The following is a 25998-nucleotide window of genomic DNA, read 5'->3' on the forward strand; positions in this document are numbered from 1 at the left end:
TGGCTGATAGATGCAAGACTTTTATTTATGTACATTGATAATTAAAGTGGCCTGTTCATATTCTGAGTGCTTATCATGCTTGTTCAAACTACACAGCCACAGGACCGGTTTCAGGACAATAGATAGGAAGTTGGTTACAGAGGGCCATCCCATCCACCGTTTGGTGGTGGCGGGAGCAGTGAATCCAGCAGGAACCAAAAGTCAGAAACCCAGCGGCCTAAAATCACATTGCAGCAGTTCTCCCAATGGCAGGTTGGTCTTCCCACTGGCTGATGGCATGAATGCCATTTGCATCTCATTGAAACAGCTTCCCGCCAGCAGCCCGTTAGGTCTTTCAAACTAAAGCCTGATTGCAAGCGAGTAGTGTGCAGAAGGCAGTCCTCAGTTCACAAGAGACTTTGAGTGAATGTAACCCTGCCAATGTGCTGCCCTGCTCCTGATGTGCTGTTCACCACTCTGCCAGGGCAGACCAGTGCCTGGCATCCATCTCCATGCCGAGCTTTTACTGGACTCATGGACCCTCCGGTGTCACTGTGCCTGGGGTTGAGGTGTACAGGGGTCTCCTTACCCTTGGTCCACATTGTTTACCTGGATAGCATTGTGCTTTGGGACTCATGCAACCACTGCAACAAAGGTCTGAAATTCGACCAAGGGTGGAGTACGAGGTGAGGCTGGGATGGGGAGGGGGGGGGGGGATTGGTGGCTTGCCAAAGGCAAAGGAGGCAATGTGGAAGAAGGGCTCTGCAAGGAGGGGGGCAAGAGCTCACAATGGCATGCAGGGGTACAGATGGATAAGGAGGTGGATGGAGAAGATGAACACCGGGGGGGTAGAGGGAAGATCGAGGGGAGGGAAGCTGGATCCCAACAAGGCTGCATAAAAAGTTCACAAGGGAGTTCAAAAGGATCCTACATCGTTTATTGGAATGAAGACTCCAGGTGCGATGGGTAGACGTCCAAGAAGAGCATTGGCGCCTCACAGGGTAATGGGCTCAGAGCAAGAGTGGTTGAATCAATGAACAGACTTCTTCTTGAGGCTGACAGCCTTTTCCCTCTGGGTTACTGACATCATGCAGAGTCTGGTGAAGACATGTGAGCTGGAGAGAGTGATATGAGTGTGCTGGATTGGTACTGAAATATGGCATTAGGACTTTTAAATATGCCAGTTGACAGCGGGCAGACAAATGAGCTGCTAGCCGGTCAGGAGAGTTACAGGGGAACGCGTCTGTGTCTAATTAATGAGGCTCCAATCACAGAGTCTGCCACGGGATCCCACCATTTTGGCCAGTGGGAAAGGCACCTCAAAGTTGCCTCCATTCGGGTGGTACTGGTCAATGTGTATGCTCCGAACTGGGACGATGCGGGTTTTATGCGGCGTATGTTGGGTCGGATCCCAGACTTGGAAGTGGGGGGCCTGATAATGGGGGGAGGCTTTAACACGGTGTTGGATCCGGCACTGTATCGCTCCAGGTCTAGGACGGGTAGGAAGCCGGCAGCAGCTAGAGTGTTGAGGGGATTTATGAACCAAATGGGAGGGGTGGACCCTTGGAGATTTGCAAGGCCGGGGGCTAGGGAATTTTCATTCTTCTCACAGGTCCATAAGGCTTATTCTCGAATCAACTTTTTCATTTTGAGTAGGATGCTGATAGTGAGAGTAGAGGATACCGAGTATTCGGCAATAGCCATTTCAGACCACGCCCTGCATTGGGTGGACTTGGAGATGGGGGAGGAGAGGGACCAGCGCCCGCTGTGGCGCTTGGAGGTGGGGCTGTTGGCGGACGAGGAGGTGAGCGAGCGGGTCTGAGGAAGTATAGAGAGGTACTTGGAGACCAATGACAACGGGGAGGTCCGAGTGGGGATGGTATGGGAGGCACTGATGGCGGTGGTGAGGGGAGAGCTGATCTCCATTAGGGCCCACAAGGAGTGGAGGGAGCCGGGGGAGAGGGAGAGGCTGGTGGGGGAGATGGTGAGGGTAGACAGGAGGTATGCGGAAGAGCCTGAGGAAGGATTGTTGAGGAAGAGGCGCAGCCTCCAGGCCGAATTCGACCTGGTGACCACCAGGAAGGCGGAGGTGCAGTGGAGGAAGGCCCAGGGGGCGGTCTATGAGTATGGGGAAAAGGCAAGCCGGATGCTGGCGCATCAGCTTCGGAAGCGGGACGCAGCTAGGGAGATCGGGGAAGTTAAGGACAGGGGAGGGAGCGTGGTGCGGAGTGGAGTTTGCATCAATGGGGTCTTCAGGGACTTCTACGAGGAATTGTACCAATCCGAGCCCCCACAGGAGGAGGGAGGGATGGGCCGTTTCCTGGACCAATTGAGGTTTCCAAAGGTGGAAGAGGGACTGGTGGCGGGACTGGGAGCCCCGATTGGGCTGGAGGAGCTGATCAAAGGGATAGGAAGCATGCAGGCGGGGAAGGCACCGGGGCCGGACGGTTTCCCGGTCGAATTCAATAAAAAATATATGGACCTGTTGGGCCCGCTGTTAGTTAGGACCTTTAATGAGGCAAGGGAGGGAGGGCTTTACCCCCGACGATGTCCCGGGCACTGATCTCCTTGATCCTGAAGCGGGACAAGGATCCCCTGCAATGTGGGTCTTACAGACCGATTTCCTTGCTAAATGTAGATGCCAAGGTGCTGGCGAAGGTCTTAGCCACGAGGATTGAGGATTGTGTGCTGCAGATCATCCATGAAGACCAGACGGGGTTTGTGAAGGGGAGACAGTTGAACGCGAATGTGCGGAGGCTTTTGAACGTTATCATGATGCCGGTGAGGGAGGGGGAGGCGGAGATAGTGGTGGCAATGGACGCTGAGAAAGCCTTCGATAGGGCAGAGTGGGGGTACCTGTGGGAGGTGCTGAAGAGGTTCGGGTTTGGGGAGGGGTTTGTCAGGTGGGTTAGGCTGTTGTATGAGGTCCCGATGGCGAGTGTGGCCACAAATAGGAGGAGGTCCGAGTACGTTCGGTTGCACCGAGGGACAAGACAGGGGTGTCCCCTGTCCCCCCCTGCTCTTCGCACTGGCGATTGAATCCCTGGCTATGGCACTGAGAGAGTCGAGGAACTGGAGGGGGTTGGTGCAGGGTGGGGAGGAGCATAGGGTGTCGCTTTATGCGGACGACCTGCTGCTGTATGTGGCAGACCCGGTGGGAGGAATGCCAGAGGTAATGAGGATCCATAGGGAATTTGGGGACTTTTCGGGGTACAAGCTCAATATGGGGAAGAGCGAGCTGTTCGTAGTTCAGCTAGGCGACCAGGAGAGGGGGATTGGCGAGCTCCCACTAAAAAGGGCGGAGAGGAGCTTCAGATATTTGGGGGTCCAGGTGGCCAGGAGCTTGGGGGCCCTGCATAGGCTTAATTTTACAAGGCTGGTGGAGCAAATGGAGGAGGAGTTCAAGAGGCGGGACGCGTTGCCGCTGTCCTTGGCGGGTAGGGTGCAGTCAATCAAAATGACAGTGCACCCAAGGTTTTTGTTCCTGTTCCAGTGCCTCCCCGTGTTTATCCGGAAGGCTTTTTTCAGGCAGGTTAACAGGAGTATAATGGGGTTTGTGTGGGCGCGAGGGACTCCGAGGGTGGGAAGGGTCTTCCTGGAGCGGAGTAGAGATAGGGTGGGGCTGGCGCTGCCCAACCTCTGTGGGTACTACTGGGCCGCCAATGCGACGATGGTGCGCAAGTGGGTGATGGAGGGGGAGGGGGCTGCATGGAAGAGGCTGGAGACGGCGTCCTGTGTGGGTAGGAATCTGGGGACGCTGGCAACGGCGCCGCTGCCGCTCCCTCCAAGGAGGTATACCACGAGCCCGGTGGTGGTGGCGGCCCTCAAAATTTGGGGGCAGTGGAGGCGGCATAGGGGGGGGGAAGTTGAGGCCTCGGCGTGGACCCCATTACGGGGGAACCACCGGTTCGCCCCAGGAAGAACAGATGGAGGGTTTTCGGGATGGCACATGGCAGGGATACGAAGGTTGGGGGACCTGTTTATGGACGGGAAGTTCGCGAGCTTGTGTGAGCTGGAGGAGAAGTACGGGCTCCCCCCCCCCGGGGAACACCTTCAGGTACTTACAGGTAAGGGCGTTTGCCAGACGGCAGGTGGTGGAATTCCCGCGGCTACTGCCACACACTCTCGGGGGATGGGTGGGAGTGGGGAAGATCTCGGAAACTTACCAGGTGATGCAGGAGGAGGAGGAGTTGGGAGAGGAGATCGAAGAGGGGATGTGGGCAGATGCCCTAGGGAGGGTGAGCTCTTCCTCTTCATGCGCGAGGCTCAGCCTCATACAGTTTAAGGTGCTGCACAGGGCACACATGACCGGGACAAGGATGAGCCGGTTCTTGGGGGTGAGGACAGGTGTGTTAGGTGCTCAGGGAGCCCAGCAAATCACACCCATATGTTCTGGGCATGCCCAGCGCTGGAGGAATTTTGGAAGGGCGTAGCGAGGACGGTGTCGAGGGTGGTAGGATCTAGGGTCAGACCGGGCTGGGGGCTCGCAATTATTGGGGTGGCAGAGGAGCCGGGAGTGCAGGAGGCGAAAGAGGCCGGAATTCTGGCCTTTGTGTCCCTGGTAGCCCGGCGAAGGATTCTCCTTCAGTGGAAAGATGCGATTGCCCCCAAGCGTGGAATCCTGGATCAGAGATATGGCAGGGTTCATTAAATTCGAGAAGGTGAAATTCGCTTTGAGTGGGTCAGTACAAGGGTTCTTTAGGCGGTGGTAACCGTTCTTAGACTTTCTGGCAGAACGATAGACATTGGTCAATGGCAGCAGCAGCTCGGGGGGGGGGGGGGTTTACTTTATTTTTGTTTATGTTATTTACACTGGAGGGTCTGAGGGGGTGTATACACCTGTTGTGTTAAGTCGGGGTGTTAATGTTAATTGATTATTTATGTACGGGGGGAGGGGTTTGCTTTTTTAGATTGTGTTTTGTACTTAACCCTGTTGGGTTCTTTTCTCTTTCTCATTTTGTTATTGATATTTTATGAAAACCTTTAATAAAAAATAATTTTTTTTTAGATGAAAGCCAACACACCATTCGCCTTCTTAACAGCATTATCAACCTGGGTGGCAACTTTGAGGGATCTATGTACGTGGACCCCAAGCTCCCTCTGTTCCCCCACACTTCCAAGAATCCTGCCTTTAACCCTGTATTCAGCATTCAAATTCAACCTTCCAAAATGAATCACTTCACATTTATCAAGGTTAAACTCCATCTGCCACTTCTCAGCCCAGCTCTGCATCCTGTCAATGCTCTGCACCAAGCAGCATTAAGTTTTGATTCCACCAAGACCACTCAGCTTCACACCTCATTGCAGCCTTGCTCCAAACATGGATTAAAAGCTGAGTTTCAGTGGTGAAGTGAGAGTGATTGCCCTTGACATCAAGCCAACATTTGATGGGAGTGTGTCATCAAGGAACCCTAATAACATTGAAGTCATTGAAGATGGGGGACACACGCTCTCAACTGACTGCTTTTGGAGATAAGGGTTTGGATTTGAGCTGTTAACTTTCAAAGGAGGGTAAAAGATTTTACAACTTGCAAAAGGTCATAAATAAATAAGGAAATGTTATTAAATTGTATTTGACTCAAAAGTGGGGCAATAGTGAGAACATGAAGCATTTTTATATTTTGGGAAAGTTATGTTTCAAAGAGGGGCTAAGGACAATGTAATAAAAGATGAAAGCCAAAAAGTATATTTAAGAGATGTTGAGCTGTGATATGGTGGCTATATAAGACCGTCTGGAGTTGTGGGAGCAACTCGATGTTGGGGAAAGAGCTGTTAAGGTGTAAAGTTTGAAGCAGCCATTCCAGACAAGTCGGTGGCTGTTTTCCATAAAGCAGGATTTTGTTTTGAAGTCTTGAATTTCTACAGCAGAGAGGGAGAGGGTTTGATAATCCTGTGATATACCTTTCCTAAAGAAACAGCGTGGTTCCCTTGGAGTAATATTACTGGAATTTTGGAGCTAAACATCTATAAGTGAGAGTTGTCGACAGGTCGTTTACCTTTGTGTCAAACTAAGTGAGCTTCTTTTGAGGGATGAACTGTGAAGCAAATTTTAACTGAGTAACTGCAATTGGGTGTTTAAGTTCAATTAACTTTTATTAATAAATGTTTTAATTTACTGTTTAAAATCTCAAAAGTGTTACTGGAATTTGTGGCTTCTGAATTCAGTGGACTTTTTTCTCACCATAATACAAAAGTTTGTAGTACGTGGGCCAAGTTTCTCTTTGGAATTTGGTTTGCGCTGCAATTAACATCTGCTGAATGCAAAAGTTAAAAATTAAAATGTGCTTGTAACAAGAGAAATTTGGGGATATTACTCTATTTAATAGAATATTACAAACAATTGGCAAAGGAGCAGCAATAACACCAATACACATGGATTAAAATAAAATTGATTTATTTTGTGTACATGTGTAAGAATATATTTTGTATGTATCACAGGTTTTAAGTGATTAAACACTTGTCAGTGTCTTTATTCAGCATCACTTAATTATACAGTCATTAAAGCCCATGTAAAGCCTAGCATCGGAATCTGTTCTATCCTGGAAGACAAACAAATTTCCTGCAGCTCATAAGAGGCGGGTGCACATCCAGGTCTGTCACAGCCAATCTGACCGATACACGAGGCCTGGCTTTGCAGCTGTCTCCCATGCAGATCATTGTCACAGAGTGCTTAGGTTAAAGAGAAGCCTTTACCAGCCTCATCTCCCTTTCACCACCTTGCTGCCTCGTGTCCCAGACACTTTAGCAGCACTCTCACCTTTGCCACAGTGAAGACTGCCAGCTGTCAACACACTGCAGCGGCTGATTGACCCTTCCATCTCCTCAGCCTGATTCCCGTCCCGATTTGGATGGTGATCATGGAGGAGGGAGCTTAATTAACCAGCTCCTGTTAGATCACACCTGAAGTCTCACAGCTCCCATGAACATGATCGGAATCTGAAAATGGTCCCGATTCTCAAACATTTTCACAGTCCAGAAGATTCAGCCCACTGGATCAGCATGGAGTTCACGTTACAACACCTGGTTTCATGTTTGACATATACAAACCAAACATGGTCATTTTATGCAGGCAGTTTTCATCATAAATGAACATAGAAATTTCTAATTGATATGCTTGCTGATGTACAATTTTTAATCGATATGTGTTTGACATATAAGTGACTGAACTGTAAAGCCATGCAAATGATACTAAGGGATAAACTTTCACCATCTGGTCTCGGGTCATGGATAGACTGATTCAAGTAAAGAAGAAACAACGTAGTCAGTGGGAATTCCATCAATAAATCCTTTCCCGTTGTCACGAACAAACCAGCATGGGATATTGGTACCTCGCTCTGAATCAAGTCTGTAATCTTTCTCGTACACCCTAAAATTAAAATCATCAATAAACCACATGCAAGAAATGTACAGACAAATTGGGACTATTAAATAGAATAAATTAGAATTGTTACACTTGCAACATTACCTTGTTACTCTAAGTTTTTGACCTTTTACAATCATTTTTGCACGAAGTTTGCTTTGATCTAAGCCAGGGTGAATGAAAAATATCTCAGCATTCACTTGATGGTAAAACTGGCCTGTGTCAAAATGAAGAGAAATTAAGTTGATTGGAAAGTCACAAATACAGTACAGGTGTCCCTGCAGAATAAAAAAGTGAGGAAGATCTAATGATTCGTAAGGGATGAATGGGTTTAGGAGCTGTTGCTAGATTTTGTGACTAAGCCAAGAATTTCAGTTTTCTCATTGTGTAATGCTTTTGCTCTGCAAGAATTTTGGTGGTAATATATATACTAATATAATAATAATATATAAAATTAGTTTAATCGTTAATACTATTATGGGCCAGGGTTTAGAGAACACCAAAGTATATCATGGAGTTCACCTGACCCACAACTTGGAATAGATTTTGGTTATGGGGAGTACAAGGGCGCACATTACAGGTGTGATGCAACAGAGAACTAAAAATATTTTTTAACAAAAACAATGTTTATTCTATGAATCCAGTTAACATTTTTGAAACACACAGTAAACATCTTATCAACTACCGACACTGATAACCCCCCAAAAAGATACAGTACTCTATAAGTAACTCTTAGTAACTTTCCTAACAACATGCATAAGCCAAAACACTTTTTAACAACGACAGTGGGCGGGATTCTCCCTTTGGGGGACTAAGTCCCCACGCCCGCTGGAAAACGTGCGTGAATCACTCCGGACTTTTTCCTCAAAAGTCCGGGATGATTCCCCGTGCTGCATCCCGCAACTCTGGCTGCCAGCGGGGCCCTGCAGGACAGACCGCGCGGCCGTGCATGCGTGCGGCAGCCCACCTCTGAGTGGGCGCCGCTGACATGGTGGAGCCACACAGCAGGCCCGCGCATTGGAAGATAGGTCGCTGCCGGATCGCGATGGCCCACCGATCGGTGGCCCCCAATCGCGGGCCTGCCCATCATCAAGGCCCCCCCCGCCCCCCGGTGTCCGATCACCATGCCCCCCCACCATAATACACCCATCAGCCGCGACTCCGAGTTCCTGCCGGGTGGAACCACATTAGAATCACGCTGGCGGGACTCGGCGGGTACTCGGCCCGTCGAACGCGGAGAATCGACAGAGACACCCAAAATGGCGATTCTCCGGCACCCCAACTATTCTCAGGCCCGGATGGGCCGAGCGGCCAGGCCAAAACGGCGGGTTCCCCCCGGCGCCGTCCACACCTGGTCGCTGCCGTCGTGAATGGTGCGTGAACGCTGGGGGGGGCGGCCCGCGATCGGTGCCCACCGATCGTCGGGCCGTCCTCTCTGAAGGAGGACCGTGGTTTTTGTAACTATTCAAGGACAGACACAGAATAGATGTTGCCAAATTCACAGGGAGGGATTCTCCACTCCCGTGAAGAAGTGGCCGCGCCGTCGTGAACGCCGTCGAGGTTCACAACGGCGCGTAACGGCCCCGATCCCGACCGATTCGGGCCCTGACAATGGGCTAGGATCGGGGCCGCGTCATCTACACGTGCCAGACCTTGTCGCCCGCGTAAAGGCGGCGCCGCATAGATGACGCGGCCGGCGCCGCATGACTGGCGTCATCCGCGCATCCGCGGGTTGGCCAGCGCCAACCCACGCATGCGTGGTTGCCGTCCTCTCTAAGCCGCCCCGCAAGAAGATGGCGGACGGATCTTGTGGGGCCGTGGAAGGAAGGAGGTCCTCCTTCAGAGAGGACGGCCCGACGATCGGTGGGCACCGATCGCGGGCCTCCCACATTTAAGGTACCCCCCCGGTGCAGGATCCCCCCTCGCCCCCCCCCCCCGCAGGCCACCCCCCAGTGTTCACGCACCGTTCACGACGGCAGCGACCAGGTGTGGACGGCGCCGGGGGGAACCCGCCGTTTTGGCCTGGCCGCTCAGCCCATCCAGGCCTGAGAATAGCGGGGGTGCTGGAGAATCGCCATTTTGGGTGTCTCCGCCGATTCTCCGGCCTGCGGCCCGCGGAACTCGACCGGGCCGTTCCCGCCGCTTGGGAGAATTGGGGGAGGGCGTCGGACCAGTGTCCCGGGAAATTTTGGCGGCCCAGGCGATTCTCCCAACCGGCGCGGGAGTGGAGAATCTCGCCCACAGCGTTTCAGTGAAGAATGGAAATGACTGTTCTTGGGACATGTGTCCTGCAGTCATTCCTAAATATGGTATAGGAGCCCAAATTTTTTTTGTTGCAAAGGAATATGCAAAATTGCTGCATTGCCTGCTAATGGTGTTCAATGTTCACAACAACACCAACAATTTGTATCTATATAGCACATTTAATGTAATAAGACATCCCAACCTGTTTCACAACCTGTTTCACAGGAACATTATAAACTAAACAAATGACACTGAGCCGCATAAGGAAAGTCAGATAATGAAAGCTTGGTCAAAGAAGTCGGTTTTAAAGTATGTCATAAAGATGAAAACCAAGATGGAGTTGTGGAAAAGTAAAGGAGGAAATTCCAGAGTTTATGGCCTTGGCAGCTGAAGGCACAGCCACCAATTGTGAAGCACTTAACCGACTTGGCAGCTAATTAAGTGAATATTCTACATACCGAGTAATCCATGGGTCATATTTGAGAGCCTGTGGCTGTCAAGTGTATAAAATCCCAGAAAATCTCTGTGTACAGTGTGATTTTTCCTCACCCGATGCAATACAATAACAAATGTTGCATCATCACCCATTGTTAGTGTGAGATTCCTTTCTTTCATGATTGAGATCGAGAAACTAGAAAATAAATGTTAGAGATAAATGATGCTGACATCCTGAATTGAATAAACACAAATAAAGCTATCAAATTTCAACATTCTAATAACAGTTTTATAATATTTATATGTTAATAAGCAAACATTCCTAGAAGCCTCACTCAGTTGGCCTGTTGTAGCAATTATTCTGTGGCCCTAGCTGAACAAGTTGGAATAATCATATAACATCGAGCAATCAACTCTCACCACAGTGGCAGGATTATAGTGCTCCTCTACCACAGGCCTCAATCATTTGTACCTTCTTTCAGTCTCACCCTTCATTATAAGCGACTGAACATACTCCATTTGACCTCTTCTTGCATTCTTCATGCACTTGCTCTATAATCTATAGCCCATCTTCGAAGTTGCATCTTCAGTATTTTAATGTTAGCTTTACTTTGTTTAGTGCAATGCATACTTTGTGTTAGACTTCAGGGCCGGGTCGGAGAATCGCCGGGGGCTGGCATGAATCCCACCCCTGCCGGTTGCCGAATTCTCCGGCATCGGATATTCGGCAGGGGCGGGAATCGCGCCGCGCTGAAGTCCCGCTGCTAAAATGCCTGTCCCGCCAGCGTAGATGAAACCACCTACCTTACCGGCGGGACAAGGTGGCGCAGGCGGGCTCCGGGGTCCTGGGGGGAACGCGGGGTGATCTGGCCCTGGGGGGGGCCCCCACGGTGGCCTGGCCCCCGATCGGGGCCCACCGATCCGCGGGCGGGCCTGTGCCATGGGGGCACTCTTTCCCTTCCGCCTTCGCCACGGTCTCCACCATGGCGGAGGCGGAAGAGACTCCCTCCACTGCTCATGCGCGGGAATGCCGTCAGCGGCCGCTAACGCTCCCGCGCATGCGCCGCCTGGAGATGTCATTTCCGCGCCAGCTGGCGGGGCACCAAAGGCCTTTTCCGCCAGCTGGCGGGGCGGAAATTCGTCCGGCGCGGGCCTAGCCCCTTAAGGTTGGGGCTCGGCCCCCAAAGATGCGGAGCATTCCGCACCTTTGGGGCGGCGCAATGCCCGACTGATTTGCGCCATTTTGGGCGCCAGTCGGCGGACATCGCGCCGATACCGGAGAATCTCGCCCCAGATGTGACTTGGAAAGGGATCTGAAAAAGTAATGGCAATTAGAATAAATGCATGGGGCAGTGGGAAATGCTAAGGAGAGGAACCCTCTCACTCTAAAAGCATAGACGACTGATTGTGGTGTAGCAGCCCACTAACATCACTCAAGTATGAGAGATGCTCGAGCTCAAATCATAGTAGCATTTGGATGTGGGGGCAAGAACAGAAGAACAAAGGAATTAATAGCAGAAGTAAAACTGGCATTCTTACCTATGCTTGGAATTGCATTTGTAGATTGGCATGGTAGCCAATTGCTGATTTTCCCATGTGTCTTTGGATTGTCTAATGACCAGGATAGGATTGCCCTTTCACTTATTTATTGGTCTTTGCAGCTGTGATTGTTTAGATTAGATCTTTCTAATATATGTGTATTCACATGTGAATCCAAAACAGGTGTTTTCTTTTCTTGTTCCGATTTTCCTATGCCATGCTGTGGTTAAGGTACATCCCATTTTGGTCTATATTTTACCAGTTCGCTCAAAAAGGGTGGGGGTGGGGCACTGTGTGGCTCACGAGGTCTCCCTGGCAGCAGTGGCCACACCCAAAGTAGCAGCTCTCGGCCCTCACCAACTCCCACCCCTCACTTGCTGGAGCCTGCTTGACTGGCCCCAGCAACACCCGACCCCATCCCAGTGGGGTATCCATTACTGTCCTTCTTGGCTGGGTGCAGTCCCAGAAGTGGCCACTGCACCCAGTGTTGTCACTCGGACTAAATAACCTTCCAATTGCCCTTCTGATGCTCTTGAAGATGGTAACCGGACGATGGGCTGGGGGTCCATACATGGTCGAGGAGAAATTGCCCCCAGGTTTGCAGCATATCCCTCTCCGCCACCCTGACAAAACCCTGTGAGTGAATTCATTCAACTTTGGCAAGACATATACTGCCAGTTTCATATTCTGAGAAATCTAACCACCTTCCCCCCTCTGTGAGACAACTGGGAAATCCCTCCCTTTGTGTTATAGATTTGGGTCTTTTATGGTTTTACCACTTCCACTCAGTTTACACACTGCTCCTTTAATCAACTGCAAGGCAAATATCATCTTAAAGATGAACACAAAGCCACATATTGGTCAGGATTTTGTCAGGCCGCGGGGGATCTTGCCCATCAGTCAGTGAACTGGCAAGGAACCCACATCAGTTCTGTCGGTGAAGCACAACGGAATCAAATGTCCTTCAGGCACTAACGTGACTACCGTCGGGCCATCCTTGCAGTTGAGATCCCCAGCAGCGCAAGTCCTGCCTGGAGAGAGCTGACGGCCATTAAAAGCAGGTAGCTCTTCATTAATGCCAGCGAGAGTGGTGGATGCTGACGGGAATGCACCCACCCGAGACCCCGAACCACCCAGACCAAAGGTGAGTGAATGTGGGATGGTGATTATAGGCTGAGGGCCGTGTGGAGTCAGAGGCAAACTGGTTTTCAGTGGCCCCACCACTCCCAATGCTCGGTCCCTCAATCAGGCAGAGCACTTAAATGCAAGGGACCCTCTCCTCTCACATCCACGAGGCCTCTGGAAACCCAACATGGTATACTGGCAGCCTTCTTAGGGTGTGCATAAACTGTGCAGTCCCCATTTAATTTCTGAGCCACAAATAAATTGCAGTAGGCTCAGGAATAAAGGGTGTCAATTCGCCAATTAATGAGTCTAATTATAAGAGTCCTTCCTATGTATTTCCTTTATTCCCATTTATTGTGTTATATTTTGTTATTTTGGTCCAGAGACCCATAATCGGGGCATGCAGAAGACAAAATTAAAACAGCCTGCTTGTCAGGACACTGTTCCCTGGAAAATACACAAAGAAGTCAGACTAAGATCCATTGAGTGGATCTTAGAAACCAGCTTTGGAGGGAGATGGTTCGATTGGTTAACTGGTAACTAGTGGGTTAGCCAATGTTCTGCCTGACAACAGTCAGCGATTGATTCCTACACAATGTTTTCTGAGAGTTTAGACCTTGGAAGTGGAAGGAACACTCTTGGTCTCTCTCCTGCTTGCTGAAGTGAAATAACCTCTCTCTTGTTCCAAAAGCAGTAAGTGCCTGGCACATCCTTTGCTGTGAACTTGAAATTATACCGAGTCTGCAGAGAAACATAGAAGAGGAGCAGGAGGAGGCCATTTGGCCCTTTGCGCCTGCTCTGCCATTCATTATGATCATGGCTGATCATCCAACTCAATAGCCTAATCCCGCTTTACCCCCCATATCCTTTGATCCCCTTAGCCCTAAGTGCTATATCTAACTGGTAGACAGCCAGAGAGTAGACAACCTTGCCAGACCGAACCATCTCAAGCCTAGCAGAAAGAAGTACTATAACAAAAGCTTGAACTTCAGAAAGACATGAACTGGAAGTCATCCCAGTGCATCAAAGATCGTTACCCTTTTTCAAAAATTTATATTTTCTTTTGCTTCCCACCACACTTTCCCTTTTGTGTTGTTTGTCTGTGTGTATGTGTATACATAAAGAGTGGGGCAAGCTAGAAAGGGATGGGGTTGGAAAAGGGGTAGTAGTCAGTTACACTTTCTGGCCGTTTTGTTATAATACGGTACATAATAAAAGGTTGTTTATGTTTAAAGTTACAAACCTGGTGACTGTGGTTTATGGAGCTCAACCAAGGACCTCGGGTGTTTTAAATAAAATCTATTTTTACATTTTTAAAATAAATTTTGAGTACCCGATTATTTCTTTTTCCAATTAAGGGGCAATTATCATAGTCAATCCACCTACTCTGCACATCTTTGGATTGTAGGGGTGAGACCCACGAAGACACTGGGAGATTGTGCAAACTCCACATGGACAGTGACCCGGGGTCGGGATTGAACCCAGGTCCTCGGCGGCATGAGGCAGCAGTGCTAACCACTGTGCCACCGTGCTGCCCTATTTTAAATAAAATCTATTGTCACCTGTGTTTCGACTCCGTGTCAAGTGGTGCTGGAATTGACCGTGCACTAGCCCAACATGTCTTGACACTAATTAATATACCAATAGTGGCCAAGAATCTTCTATCAGCTCTTTCTGCCCTATGAATTAATCGGGGGCAGTTTGGCTGCTGCCTGCAAAATGGTGCAGACCCTCCCCAATGTTAAAGGGGCCTGGCTGCCATGTTTTCCACTGCGTCAGCTGTATTAAATCCAGCCCATTGGTTCCCAGATTGAAACTGGAATCGTTTTCCATTTGTTTTATTTAGGAAGATGGCTAACATTACAGCCCAATGACATTGCCAAGGTGGAAATTGCAGCTATGAGGAAAGATTGGGTAGTTTTCCTTGGAACAGAACAGGCTGAGATGAAATTTGATTGTGGTGTAAAAGGTTGTGAGGGGCTTGGATAGAGTGGGCGGGAAGGACATATTTCCCTTAACAGAGAGATCAATGACTAGGAGGGGATAGACCTAAAGTGATTGGGAGATAAGGAAACTATTTCACCCAGAGCGTTTTGGGAGTCTGGAATACTGTCTGAAAGGGTATTTGAGGCAGAAACCCTCAACGCATTTAAGAGGTATCTTGATAGGCAACTGAATTCCATAACCTCCAGGGCTATGGGCCAAGTGTTGGAAAATGGGATTAGGTTGGGTGGTTCATTTGTCAGCTGGCACAGACATGGTGGCCTCTTTCTGTGCCATAGATTTTTCAAAATTTTCTAAATATCTAAAAAAGAGGAATGTATAAGTGCGGGGAGAGGGTGGGGGTGTGGCAGTATGTGAATTGCTTCAAAGGAGTGTCAGCATGGATCTGATGGGCCGAATAGCCTTCTTCTGTGCTTTAATGATTCCATGATTCTATGTTATATTCATTTCAATGAACAGACTGAACTCAACTTGCCCTCGAGAAGATTGGATAGTTGATTTTAACTGGATGACTTTGTAGAGGCATAGAAGCTATCTGGTCTGTGATTCCTTGAAATGCACCTGTGAACAACTCAAAATTCTGCATTGCATCTTCCAGTACTGTATCGTTGGTAGCCAAACATCATAGCCGGAATTCTCCGGCCTTTGTGATTCGCTGTTCCTGCCGGCAGTGCAACCCCCGTCCACAGGTTTCCCGGCATATGGGGTGGTGTCAATGGGAAGTCCCATGACAAGAAGCGAGAGTAGAGAATCCTGCCACCAATGTATGGCATGCTGCCAAGAAACATACAGCTGGGGAACTGGGGAATAAGTCCCATGAATTAGTGTTGGATCAGTTGCAGAATAGTCAACTGCTGCCACATCTTCTATATTTGTCCCTTAGGCTATTTTATTTGGATTACGATACTGCAGGAGATTGAGGTTGTACCTGATATCTGTGTCATACAGTTAATCATTCTCCTTTTGTCCATAGCAAGCCATAACATTCCAGTGCTCCAGAGGCAGATGGTGATGTATGTTAAGAGTGATTCTTAAAGGTGGCTTAATCAGATAGAATGTTTGTTTAAAATTTCTAAATCAATTTGTTCGACCAATCTTAGTATTTGATGGTCTGGGATTTAGGATAACTGTGCATTCTCATCCCCACTGCACTTACCCCCAATTCAAAACCTATCATCCCTGCCCCAAGCACTGCTCTGGTAGCATCAGTTTGTTTCACTCCCCCCATAATATTTGCTCATTCCCCCCCAGTTTGCCCCACCTCACCAATTTCTGAGCTCCAGATATTCAGTCCCTCTACTTTGATTGATCTCTGGAAGGTATGTCAAAAACCTTTGCTGGCACAGGTTCCATGGGCGGGGTTCTCCCTTCTGGGGACTAAGTCCCCACGCTGGCGGGAAAACAGGTGGCAACCACTCCGGCGTCAACAGCCCCCGAACGTGAGGAATTCTCCGAACAAGCTAGGTGGACGGCGGAGGGGTTGGCGCCGCTTCAGCCGGCACCGAAGGGCCAGGGCGAGTTCGCGCATCCGCGGACCGGCCGGCAGATTTCCGCGCATGTGCGGGGGGTTCTCTTCTCCATGCCAGCCCCATGGCAATATGGCAGAGCCCTACAGGGGCCCAGCGCGGAGGAAAGAAGTCTACCCCCCACGGAACAAGCCCACCCGCAGATCGGTAGGCCCTGATCGGTAGGCCCCTGGGGTCGGAACCCCCGCGCCCCCCCCGAGGACCGCCCCCGCACACTTACCTGCCAGGTCCCGCCGTGTGTGAGGTGAGTAAATCACGCCGGCGGGAATGGCCAAAACTGGACGCTGCTCGGCCCATCTGGGCCTGGAGAATCGCCGGGGGCGCCGCTGTCAACTGGTGTGGCGGGATTACCGCCGCCACCCGAAAAATGGCACCGGAGCATAGGGCAGCCGGTGTCAGGGCAGGATTCGCGCCTCCCCCCGGGGATTCTCCAACCCGGCGGGGGGGGTTGAAGAATCCCGGCCCATGGCTTTCTGTCCCAATCAACATTGCCAATACTGGACCTGAATAGACTTCGTATTATTTTCTTTGCCAAACAAAAATCATCATCCCTACAATGGGATTTCATGGCAATAGAGGCAGTATTATAAAATAAATGAAGACGGCGCTCAGTCGATTGCATACCTCCAGCACACTGTGATAACTTAACATTATTGTGGTTATACAACTCTTCCTTGAGGCTTTTCCCTGTATGGTTGATGCTCTGTAACTATACAGCTAAAAATAAAAAATGTTGTTTAGAACTTCCATCTCACTGAGGAGGCTTCAGGCTAATCCACATCCAACAACCTGCTCTGCAAACTCGGCTCACATTTTGACAGCTGTGACAAATTCCACCACAGCAGCTGAGCAAATCCAATATTCTAAAACAATCAACGAGATTCCAAATCAAACATTCACAAAAAAAATTAATTAATTGGGTGGAATTCTCTGGCAATTCCTGTCGATGGTCCCTCCCTGTCTAGCTGAAGTATACCCCTGCCGCAGGTTCCCCGATGACACCACGGATGGGGAATGTAAATTGAGATCCAGTTTGGTGGAACCAGAAGGTCCTATTAGTAGCTGATGGCGAGACACCTCTGCCACGGAAAATCCCACCATGGTGAAAATAGGAGAATTCCGCTCACTCTATCTGCCAATGTTAATGGATCCTTTAAAAAACAATTCCAGGTCCAAATTCAAATCTAACTTGGCCAAAAGGTAATTGGGCTTCCTTGGGCCATATTCTGTACATGAAGTTTGATTGCAATCCATCCATTACTTTTTGAGGTATAGGGCAGGATTTTCCTCTCCCGCTGTGGCGTGTTCTGCATTAGCGAAGGGTGGCTCACCAATGGACCAGAAAATCCCACCGATAATGTTTACAAACAGATTAGAAAATAGGGTGTAAAAGAAAAAATGGGAAAATATGTCTTTTGAAACATGGAAGTCTGGCAATACCTGACCTAAGGCTACATGAGAGAATGTAGGGAAAAATCCCACAAAGGGTTAACAGCAGCTGCAAAAGAAGGTTTTGAAATGCAGATAGCCTTTATCAAACAGGCGTTAACGAAACAGCTTGTGACTATTCAAATGTAAAACTGATGTATGTCTTTTAAGTCACAGCAGATTGAACTTTTAGTTATATGGAAAAAAGCAATATTTCGCACCTTCTTTGAAGTTCATTATTTTAGTAAGCAGCTAGAAAAGAATGGCTAGGAATTTCAGTTGAATTGGGTGACAAATGTTTAGGTGTGAAATTCTGCTGACACCAGGTGAATATGGGAAGCTGGAGATAACGTGTCCATGGGAACACACGTTAGACCCAAATCGGAGTCAGAGTTCTGAGCTGGGGGCACTATTTGATAATAAAGCAACTTTCGAAATGACAGAAACCAGATGTAACATCCCTCTTGGATCAAAGCACTTTTGAACATCACAAAGGAAACAATGTAATCAGAGATTGATGAGCTGAAGTCATGCTCAATATGAATACATAGTTGTGTTAGAAACAATTCAGATTAAAGGTACCTTGTACAATCAAGAGTAAAATAAAGTTACTTTATGATAATGTCATTAAAAACTTAATAACTGCTAGAAGGGGAATATAAACCCTAAACAAGGCAGACAGCCAGCATAGTCAGCTCTCATAGCTCGGGCATGGGAAGAATAGAACTTAGCAACCGAGCAGAACAGCGAATCCATCTGGGGAAGACAGGGCAGCATGGTAGCATTGTGGATAGCACAATTGCTTCACAGCTCCAGGGTCCCAGGTTCGATTCCGGCTTGGGTCACTGTCTGTGCGGAGTCTGCACATCCTCCCCGTGTGTGCGTGGGTTTCCTCCGGGTGCTCCGGTTTCCTCCCACAGTCCAAAGATGTGCAGGTTAGGTGGATTGGCCATGATAAAATTGCCCTTAGTGTCCAAAATTGCCCTTAGTGTTGGGTGGGGTTGCTGGGTTATGGGGATAGGGTGGAGGTGTTGACCTTGGGTAGGGTGCTCTTTCCAAGAGCCGGTGAAGACTCGATGGGCCGAATGGCCTCCTTCTGCACTGTAAATTCTATGAACCTGCCCTCGGTCATGGGAAATCTAGAGCATAGCAACTGAGCGAAACAGCGAATCCACCTGAGAAAGACCAAAAGCTAAAGAAGAGAGATTGTCAAGGTGGACCTGAAGGTCTTTTCAACCAACCAGGGGAAACCAGAAGCAAGGTCTTTTTACTTTTCTGCAAAGACAGTGATTGCATCTTTTAAAAGAAAAAATATAATAATTAAATAACGTAAAGTTTTAACCTGGAACAGTGGTTATTACAAAGTCTACTTGACTTACTTAGCAACGCGGGACCCAGGATCGATGCTACTAAGTAGTAAGTAGATAAAATTCTTCTATGAAGATATGGGTTATACCGGGGGATAACTTGAAAATATAGTTTGACCTGAATAGCACCCACCTAAGTTTGCATAGGAGTCACGGAGTGAGAATCCCTGTTCGCCATTTAGAATGTCTTATTGACCCTTTTTGGTACAGGAGGAATTCTAAGAATAGTGGTGAGTTTTTTACTTCAAGGGGTGAAAACAATTGATACGGTACCATAAAAGCCTTGACTTAATAAAACATCTTTTTTTTTAAACTCAATGTCAATATCAGATTAACCCTCCTCCAAGTATTTGACTGTTATGAATCTTCACTTAGGTTTCTAACTGCAGCAATATTGTTATTCTACCTTGTGTATGCGATGGCGACTTCTTGGTTCCTATTTGTATCTTGCTTTGAATTTTTTTCATTGCAAGGCCTTTTCTGAGAATTAAAGTAATTTCTTGGCTAGATTTACACCGATGCTGCCACCAACCTTTGTCTGAAACAGATGTGATGCTGCTGTATTGCTACATAAACCATACCTCTCTTTTGTTAAAGATGTTGTTGTTGACCAGGAGAAAGAAACCTTATCCTCTCCATGAGAGACTGTAATCATTTGTGTTGAAACCTCAACTTTCACATCCATTTTATTGTTCACAATTCCAAACTTTCCAAAGTAAGTTTTTATTTTCTTGTTATTTTCTGTTTCCTTCACTCCAATCAACTGTCCATTTACCACAAAATCTACATATAAATTTGAAAACATTAATGAATATTAATCAATTCAAAATCTGGAGAATCGTATTTACATAAAACCAAATGATGAATGAAAATAATTGTTACAAGAAGGAACCAGGAAACGTTTAATTATAGGGAATAATTGAATTGTTAATAGCTGAGTTCCATTTGATTTCATTTATCTGTAACACAAGTAACATTAACTAAATTGACAAATATCAGGCTATCAATAATATACAATGATGTATAAAGACGAGAAGGATAGTATGAAAGCAGTGAAATGGCCATGGTATCAAGAATGAAAAGGTATTTGTTGTAGATATAAGGAGATCCTATCCAATGTCCTTTATCCACGAGTAAAAATTAAGGGAAATAATGAAGATTAGATTTAGATTTATTGTCATGTACAACGAGGTACAATGAAAAGTGTTGATCTGCGTACAGTTCAGATTTAGAAGATTTGGATTTAGATAGCATCCTATCTGGCATCACAGCCTGGTATGGCAACTCAGCCCAAGACCATAAGAAACTACAGAGAGTCGTGAATACAGCCCAGTCCATAACGCGAACCCACCTCCCATCCATCGACTCTGTCTACACCTCCCGCAGCCTTGGGAAAGCGGGCAGCATAATAAAAGACCCCTCCCACCTGGGGTATTCTTTCTTTCAACCTCTTCAATCGGGCAGAAGATACAAAAGTCTGAGAACACGCATTAGCAGTTTCAAAAACAGCTTCTTTCCCACTGTTACCAGACTCCTGAATGGCCCTCTTATGGACTGAACTGTTCTCTCCACGCATCTTCTCTATTGTGTAGCACTACACTCCATATGCTTCACCCGCTGCCTGTGTCTATGTATTTACATTGTGTATTTATCGTATGTCCTATGTTTTTTCATGTATGGAACAATCCATTTGGACTGTACACAGAACAGTATTTTTCATTGTACCTTGGTACATGCAACAATAAATAAATCTAAATCTAACAGACACACTTAATAAAATTAGAAGCATTATACTAAACTGTAAATTCAAAAGGATACATGTTCAAATCCTAGCCCCCTCAGTCATGTTGAAATATGGAAAAGCCTCAAGAATGTGTCTGAGGTTTAGATTTTGTTTACTACTCACTACAACTAATGACTGTGTTATTATTTTCTGATCTTTTCTCATTTTGAATTACTAAAGGCTTTGCTATCAGATTTTCCAATATCAGCCAGGTATGCGGACAGATCAAACAGCAAGATTCCTGAATGGTCAACATTAATGTCACTGTATGATCTGCTAACTCAGATGTTTCTTTTGTTAGCAATGCACAGCTATTTTCCTTTACTTGTACAGCTTGTGGCAGAGCTTGCACCTACCTGTAGACGGATCTGTCACCAGGTTTAGAATTGCACCTGGTTTCCCATCAACGTTGAAACAAATGGCATCACTGTGATCATTTATTGAAATGATAAAATGAGGATCGGTGTCAACTTGAAATAGATGTCAAAATTTTAGAACATTAAAGCATTGTCACTTTTATACAATAACGCTTCAACTTCACACATTTGTAGGAACTCATCAAGGCTCTTTCTGCAGTACCTTCCAAACCCATGACCGCTACCATCTAGAAGGACATGAGCAGCAGATACATGGGAACACCACCACCTGGAGGTTCCACTCCAAGTCATTCCCCATCCTGACTTGGAAATGTATTGCTGTTCCTTCACTGTTGCTGTGTCAAAACCCTGGAACTCCCTTCCTAACAGCGCTGTGCATGTACCTGCACCTCATGGACTGCAATGATTCAAGAAGGCAGCTCACCACCTCTCAAGGGTAATTATCAATGGGCAATAAATGCTGGTCTAGCAAGCAACGCTCACATTCTGGAAATTATTTTTAAAAAATTATTACAGAAGCAAAACAATCTTCAAAGGAAGTCAGGTATTTCTTTCTGCATGTTCTGAATTTGGCAGGGAAACAGGGTTTAAAATAATTTACCCTCTACTGAATCTCATGATATACTTCAGAGAAAATGGCCTTTACTTTGCTGTGGGTTTCATTATGAATATATAGTTCATAATTCATACATTTTAGAATATAAATTTTAGGAATTGAAGTCGTAACTGCAGAAAATGGGGGCACCTGACTGAGAAACTGATTCGCAACACTGAAGTAAACGCAATTCAAATAAGCTTGGAGTTAATTACAGTTAAAAGCTAACTTATGTTTACTTTGCAAGATCAGAGTTGATTGTGAAAAAAACTTGAACAATAGATCACCCATTTCTGGACCCCTTGATAGAGCCAGGATCTCTACCATTGTCTACCATTGTAGCAAGTTTGGGAAAGAGGGTCATAAAATTCAATTAGAGATAGAAATGATTCATATGGTTTCCCAAAATCAAGGAAAACTTTGGAATGAAAAAGTACTTATGTGCATTTATACCTAGGGACGGGTCACCTGTGTAATAGAGATAGTGGTTCTGAGTGGAGCTTTATTAGAGACTTATTTGGTTCAATTTATCTGTGTGTTTACAGACAGAAGCAGTCAATTCAGTGCAGGTTTCATAAGGGAAATTTAGCTAGAAGATTTGCTCCAGCTTGCAGCTAGTGGAGGAAATCTACAGTGGTCGTTCCTTGTGACAGAAAAAAGCCAACGCAAAGTTGAAACAGCCCACTTTCCAGGATACTGTGTTCCCAGGTTTTGTATTTGAGAGAGGAGAAGCCCGACTCTTCGGCACCAGATGGATCCAGGAACTGGTTGTGAAAGGAATCGGTTCGATTTGTTAACTGGTAACCAATGGGTTGGACAGGGGCAGTGTTCTGCCTGATATCAGTCAGTGATTGGTTCCTGCATGATGCCTTCTGAGGAGAACTTGGCAGAAGTGTTTAGATCTTGGAAGTGAAAGGAACACTCTCTTGCTCCCCTGCTTGCTGAAGTGAAAGAACTGCTCTATTGTTCAGAAAGCAGTGAGTGCCTGGCACATCCTTTTCTGTGAACCTGAAATGATGCTGAATCTGCAGAGAAGGTAGACAACCTTGCCAGAGAAAACCATTTCAAGCCTCGAAGGAAGAAGTATCAAAACAAAAGCCTGAACCTCAGAAACACAATGACTGCAAGTGATCCCAGTGCATCAAAGATCAAAGATCTTTATCCTCCGGGTCAAATGGGGCTGGAATTGACCGTGCACTAGCTCAGGGTGTTGTGACGTTATGCAGGACTGGGAACAAGCCTTAGGTTAGGTAGCTCTTCTTTTCCAAAAGAGTAGTTAGCCAGTAGAATATGTTGTCAGCTGTTGTGGAGGATGTTGACCATCTGAACGTCTATAAGAGAGGACTAGACCAGATTTCCACTGGGGCACAGATTGCACCATTATTGAAGCTAATGAAATGAAATGAAAAATGAAAATCGCTTATTGTCACAAGTAGGCTTCAAGTGAAGTTACTGTGAAAAGCCCCTAGTCGCCACATTCCGGCGCCTGTTCGGGGAGGCTGGTACGGGAATTGAACCGTGCTGCTCGCCTGCCTTGGTCTGCTTTAAAAGCCAGCGATTTAGCCCTGTGTGCTAAACCAGCCCCTAATAATGACGGGTTCTTCCGATCCCTCCCGCTGGCGGGATTTACCAGTGCCACCGATGTCAATGGAATTTTGGCTGGCTCACCGCAACTGCTGTGGCAAGTCAGGACAATCCCGGCCTAAATATTTCCATAAATTTGCCCAAATGATCTCCTGGACTGAAGAGGATGGAGAGGAATTTTGCTTTGCTTATTTACCTAATTGGACCTGGATGCTTTCTCCTTCGTCTCTCTCAGTTCATTACATGGCTGCAGTGATGGAGACAGGTGGGAAGTGTTTAAAAATGAAGCTGCTGAGTGATCCTGATAGATCACCTGGTCTTTTCCTGTCCATTAATTTTATATGTAACTGTATAAGGCTGAAAGGTTTATTAACACAACTATGTAAAGAATAAATGCTTAAGCTGTGTCTTACCAGAAGTGAAAGCACGCCCCTCTGCAGAGAAAAAGATTAAAATTAATGTGGAATCAAATAACTAAAGTAGCTGAAAGTATTTCATTGCTGCACCTCCTTGCAATATCTTCTGGGAATAAGTATTTTTATTAGGTGTGCTGATTATAACTGTTATTGATTTCACAAGTAACTGATCTTTAAATTTATATCCTTGTTTTCAAATCCCTGCAAGAGTCCTCGTTCCTCACAATCTCTTCCTTCAAACCAATTTTCTGCTAGGTTACCAATCAAGTATACAAATGAACTAAAACAATTCTCCTCATTTTGCCAGTGGTTAATGACAAAACTGAAGACTGTATAAATAGCAAGAATTGAAGGAAGCATTTTCTTGCCACACTACAATTGATGACCAGCAAGTACCATTAAATAGACTGATCAAACAACTTCATTAATTGTGTTGCTTCTGATCTCCCTGTACTCCTGAGCTAACAAGTTAATTGATAACATTATATAACTTTGAATGTAGTTATTAAGTCCTTAGAAAAATAATGGAGCTCACAGGAACTTGCCTCCAAGTATTTTCTTCTCCTCTTCCACTAACAGTGTGATGTGCCTCTTTCTATTTCCGTCCCACTACCACTCCTCCCTTGTGTTAAAGTAGCAATCTAGCTACACATAAATCTCCCTTCATCACATAACCAATTACAATTTTAAGGAATCATCACACAAGCAGGACTTTTGTGAATGTGCAATATAATATGCATTTTTCATCTCCTGTTTCCTCCTTCCATTGGCATTCTCATTTTCACTCACAGCCATAAATTCTTTCCTTCCCATTCTAGCTCTGGCATCTGCTTCAACTTGTAAAGAAGCTACCAGACCCAATCCCTAACACTGGTAAAAGAGATGGCAATGGCTTGAAATCATGACTTTTACATATTTGACTTGATAAAGAAACTCTCACACTTGAAGAGCAACTTATCACTTTTTTCAGATGCACCTCCAAATATGATTATGATTTGTTCACAAAACTTACTCTGTGCAAATCCTGGTGCATAGTGCAGTTTTTGGTGTCTCTCGACATTCACTGAAAAATAAATAAAAACATATATCCATTTATAACATTTTTAAAGATCTGTGTCTAGCATGTATCCAAAGACAGTTATTGGATCCAATTGTAGTAAAGTTTTTAAAGTATTATGTGCTTTGTAAAAGTACATCAATTTATTTGCAGATTCTAGTCAATTGCCTACTCTGCACAGTAAGCAAGATTAGATTTAGATTTATTTATTGTCACGTGCAACGAGGGATAGTAAAATGTATTGTTCTGCATACAGTCCAGGCCAGATCGTACCATATATGAAAAACAGAGGACATATGACAAATACACAATGTAAATGCGTAGACATCGGGTGAAGCATCCAGAATGTAGTACTACTCAGTCGAGAAGATTCATGGAGAGATCGGTTCAGTCCATAAGAGGGTCATTCAGGAGTCTGGTAACAGCGGGGAAGAAGCTGTTTTTGAATTTGTTAGTGCGTGTCTCACCCCTTCTGTTTCCTTACTCCTGGACGGGCCTGGGAGGAGGACCGATCCCCCCGGGAAGGGGGTGGCTGTGGGGTGCACCGGCGGGAGTGAGGGCGAGGTGATTTGTGTTGGGGGGGGGGGGGGGGGGGGGGGGGGGGGGGGAGCTCCGGCGGGCCTCAGGCTTCTGTATCTCTGCCCAATGGAAGATGTTGGAAGAGACAGTAACCTGGGTGGGCGGGGTCTTTGATTATTTCTCCCGCTTTCCCAAGGCAGCAGGAGGTGTAGACAGGGTCAAGAGGTGGGAGGCGGGTTTGCGTGATGGACTGGGCTGTGTTCACGACTCTCTGTAGTTTCGTACGGTTTGGGGCTGAGCAGTTGCCACACCAACCTGCGATGCAGCCAGATAGGATACTTTCTATGGTGTAACAATTGGTAAGAGTCAATAAGGACAAGCCGAATTTCCTTAGTTTCCTGAGGAAGTATAGATGCTGTTGTGCTTTCTTGGTCATAGCGTCGACGTGGGTGGACCAGGACAAATTGTTGGTGATGTGTACACCTAGGAATTTGAAACTGTCAACCACCTCCACCTAAGCACCATTGATGCACACAGGGGTGTATATGACACTTCGCTTCCTGAAGTCGATGACCAGCCCCTTCGTTTTGCTGACATTGATGGGGAGATTGTTGTTGTTGCGCCATGCCACTAGATTCTCTATCTCCGTCCTGTACTGAC

At 46.7% G+C, this 25998-nt stretch overlaps 1 protein-coding gene across 2 annotated transcripts in view; it reads right to left on the reverse strand.

The window, feature by feature from the left end:
- Nucleotides 1-6356: 6356 nt before the first annotated feature.
- The window catches only part of LOC140388480 (inter-alpha-trypsin inhibitor heavy chain H3-like), a 121551-nt gene continuing 101909 nt past the window's right edge, over nucleotides 6357-25998 (reverse strand). For both annotated transcript variants that reach the window (XM_072472748.1, XM_072472746.1), the window contains 7 exons: nucleotides 24775-24825; nucleotides 23760-23780; nucleotides 21147-21260; nucleotides 19589-19790; nucleotides 10042-10214; nucleotides 7445-7556; nucleotides 6357-7345 (listed from right to left, as the gene is read on the reverse strand). In XM_072472748.1, coding sequence (XP_072328849.1) covers nucleotides 7201-7345; nucleotides 7445-7556; nucleotides 10042-10214; nucleotides 19589-19790; nucleotides 21147-21260; nucleotides 23760-23780; nucleotides 24775-24825 — 818 coding nt within the window. In that variant the 3' untranslated portion in view covers nucleotides 6357-7200. The remainder of the gene's footprint in view (nucleotides 7346-7444; nucleotides 7557-10041; nucleotides 10215-19588; nucleotides 19791-21146; nucleotides 21261-23759; nucleotides 23781-24774; nucleotides 24826-25998) is intronic.

Source organism: Scyliorhinus torazame, chromosome 13 (assembly GCF_047496885.1).
Source record: "Scyliorhinus torazame isolate Kashiwa2021f chromosome 13, sScyTor2.1, whole genome shotgun sequence".
Taxonomy (NCBI): domain Eukaryota; kingdom Metazoa; phylum Chordata; class Chondrichthyes; order Carcharhiniformes; family Scyliorhinidae; genus Scyliorhinus; species Scyliorhinus torazame.